Source organism: Echinops telfairi, unplaced genomic scaffold (assembly GCF_000313985.2).
Source record: "Echinops telfairi isolate 266 unplaced genomic scaffold, ASM31398v2 ScPeMD7_7417;HRSCAF=8455, whole genome shotgun sequence".
Lineage (NCBI taxonomy): Eukaryota > Metazoa > Chordata > Mammalia > Afrosoricida > Tenrecidae > Echinops > Echinops telfairi.
Window position 1 is genome coordinate 6,050,041 of NW_022111317.1, and position 3,231 is coordinate 6,053,271.

General features: G+C 57.6%; 1 protein-coding gene across 1 annotated transcript in view; it reads left to right on the forward strand.

Moving 5' to 3' along the window:
• Positions 1 to 3,231, forward strand: part of NRXN2 (neurexin 2) — a 99,519-nt gene that overhangs the window by 32,223 nt on the left and 64,065 nt on the right. Inside the window, exon 5 of the mRNA XM_045297180.1 lies at positions 2,859 to 3,160. Coding sequence (XP_045153115.1) covers positions 2,859 to 3,160 — 302 coding nt within the window. The remainder of the gene's footprint in view (positions 1 to 2,858; positions 3,161 to 3,231) is intronic.

The window sequence follows — 3,231 nt, forward strand, 5'->3', positions numbered from 1 at the left end:
CTCCAGGAGGGGAGTCCATGAGCGACCTGGTTTCCCTCTGCCTTGGTAGCTGGCCGGTGGGCGGTCCCTGCTCGGCCCTCCTCGCTGCTTCTCTCTCCCCTTTTGTTCCTCCCAGTCACTCCTTCATGCCGTGGCTGCCCGGTGCGCCCCTTTTCTCCACCCCAGCCTCTCTCTCATAAGATTTCCTTTGACTGCAGAAGGTGAGGGAGTGGGAAGGGAGGGACTGGCTCGGGCAAATCCAAGGTCAAACACCATCCTCTCCTGGTCCTTCAGCCCCCTGGCTCTGCCTGGGCCTGGGCAGACGGCCGGGTTGCTATGGAAACAGGAAGCCCCCGCCTTTCCCCGCCCCCAAGGCCTTGGATTTTCTTCCCTAGAGGTCCTTGTTCGCCCCTTCCCTGGCTGTCCCTCTTATCAGCACCCAGACCTGTCCCCTCAGGGCCTGCTGCTTCCCCCTCAGCCCTGTGCCATAGCTCTCAGCACCACCTAATGGCCCCCTCCTTCCTCCTCTACCTTCCCCACCTGGCCCGCCCTTCCCCCCTCCTCTTGCTTGTCTCCCCTTTGTCTTCTCGGCCTTCACTTGGTGGATGGGGAAGGGGTTCCAAACTGTCTCCCACCCCCACCCCCCTGGTCACCTCCTCCTACCCACCCACACGCTGTCCTGTGGCCTCAGAAAACCAGGGCTGGCCATCTGCAGGGAGCCGAGTGCCAGGCTCTGAGGCAGCAGCTGTCTGCGGGCAGCCTGCCCAGAGGGGAGAACAGGGCTGTGTGAGGGTCTCAGTGTGTGCGCCCAGAGGCCCCCTCCCTGCTGCCGGGTGGGCTCCCCCGGGGACAGCAGCCTGGCATTGCCAGCCTGGGCACAGCACGTCCTCAGGACCCTGCACTGCAGAACTGGCTGTGGCTCTTAGAGACCCTTCACCCAACGCCTGCCCCCAGCGCCTCCCCTTCTGAGGGAGGCAGGACCACCTGCACCACCCCCCACAGGTGGTGTCCAGACCCTCTGGTCCCTGCAAACTGCCCTCCCTTCTCTTTCTTCTGCGGTGAAGAGGTGGCCAGGGGACCCCACTCCCTGTAATGCTGATTCATTCTCTAAAAGTGCTCAGTGCCCTCGCATACATTTATGTACACTAAGGTGACCAGATTTTAACATTGGTAAAGCGGGACACCATTGATGAAACTCATATCCTGGCGAAATAGCCACATGGCAGCCGAAAACCGTATACCCTAGCTTGTCGTGCATTCTTTGCAAAAATTGGGACTTTTTAAAAACGCTGCAGGACGCGGGGAAAAATTGTTAAAAATCAGGACTGTCTCACCAAACGCGGGATGTCTGGTCACCTTAATGTACACACACACTCATACACACGTCACTCACCCTCACACTTGCTTACATGTATTCATACACACCTGCTCACACTCACACTCAGACATACACATGCTCACTCACACAGTCACTCATACTTACATACTCACACGTACATACAACCTATTTACCCACCCACATACTAAGACAAATGCGCTCACACATGTACACCCCCATATACATCTATGTACCCACTCAGACATACACACTCGCTCACACACTCACAGACATACATGTGCTCACCCACTCATACATATGCACACATCTACTCACACACACTTAGCCCATGTGTACACAACACTCTCAGGCATACATATGCTCACTCACACACACTCATACATATGCACACACCTACACACACACACACACACACACTGACTTACCCCACGTGCATTTATGTGCATGCACTCAGACATACATGTGCTCATGCACACACATATATAGGTACATGCACACAGACACACGCTCATTCACATATGCTAGCTCACACTTACTCATGTATGTTCATACTTGCTGACACACATCCGCCCATGCACACATACTCACCTCATGTACATCTATGTACACAACACACTCAGACATGATGTACACACATGCTGACACACATGTGCACACACCTATTCACACACGTACACACCTGCTGACTCACCCCACATACATTTATGTACACGCACTCAGATGTACATCTGCTCATGCACACATAGACAGGTATGTGTACACCTATGCACATGCAGACACATGCTCACTCACATACACAGACCTACTCACCCACTCACATTCAGGCACACCCCTGCTTATTCATACCTACACTCTCTTTGCTCACACATGCACACTCATACTTGCACATATACACCCACCCACACTCATTCAATACACGTGGGCTTACACACACACACACACACACACACACACACACACTCATACACAGGCGTCCACCCACAGCCCAGAGCCAAACCTGCTTTTGTGAACTGAGCCCCGAGGGTCCCCAGCCTGGGGCAATGGGTGCTGTGAGCACAGGTTTGTGGGGCAGGTGGGGAGGGGGAGCTAGCTGGCAGGTGGCCACTGGTGTCAGCTCCACCTGTCCCAACTGGTGGACATTCCTGGCCCCCACCCCCACCCCTGCCTCCCACACATCTAACTCTTCCCTGCCAGCCTGCCCCTCTCTTCTCAGCAAGCCTGTGTCCACAGAGGGCCCTGCTGCCCCGCACTGGAAAGAGACTGGGCTCTTCAGCTGTGTGTGTGTGTGTGTGTGTCCTGTTTCCCTTGGTTTCCCGGGGCGAGCTGACAGAGGACTTCGTGGCCCTGGGGCAGCTTAACCATCCGCTGTCAGAGTGAAGAACAAGGCTTAGCAGCGTCCTGACTGGGAAGTGGGTGGGGTCCCCGCGAGGCGGGCTGGCCGGCCAGGGGGTCCTGGCGCTCCAGGTCCAGCCGGGGCGGAGGGGTCTGTGCGAGCCCCGCACTCAGCCGTCTCCCCTTGCCCCCCTACGGCCGCGTCCAGGCAAGGAGGAGTTTGTGGCGACCTTCAAAGGCAACGAGTTCTTCTGCTACGACCTGTCGCACAACCCGATCCAGAGCAGCACGGACGAGATCACGCTGGCCTTCCGCACGCTGCAGCGCAACGGGCTGATGCTGCACACGGGCAAGTCGGCCGACTACGTCAACCTCTCCCTCAAGAGCGGCGCCGTCTGGCTGGTCATCAACCTCGGCTCGGGCGCCTTCGAGGCCCTCGTGGAGCCCGTCAACGGCAAGTTCAACGACAATGCCTGGCACGACGTCCGGGTCACCCGAAACCTGCGCCAGGTAGGGGGCCGGGCCCCGGAGGGGGCGGGGCTGGACCTGGAAGGGAGCCTGGAAGGGGCGTGCCCCGGAGG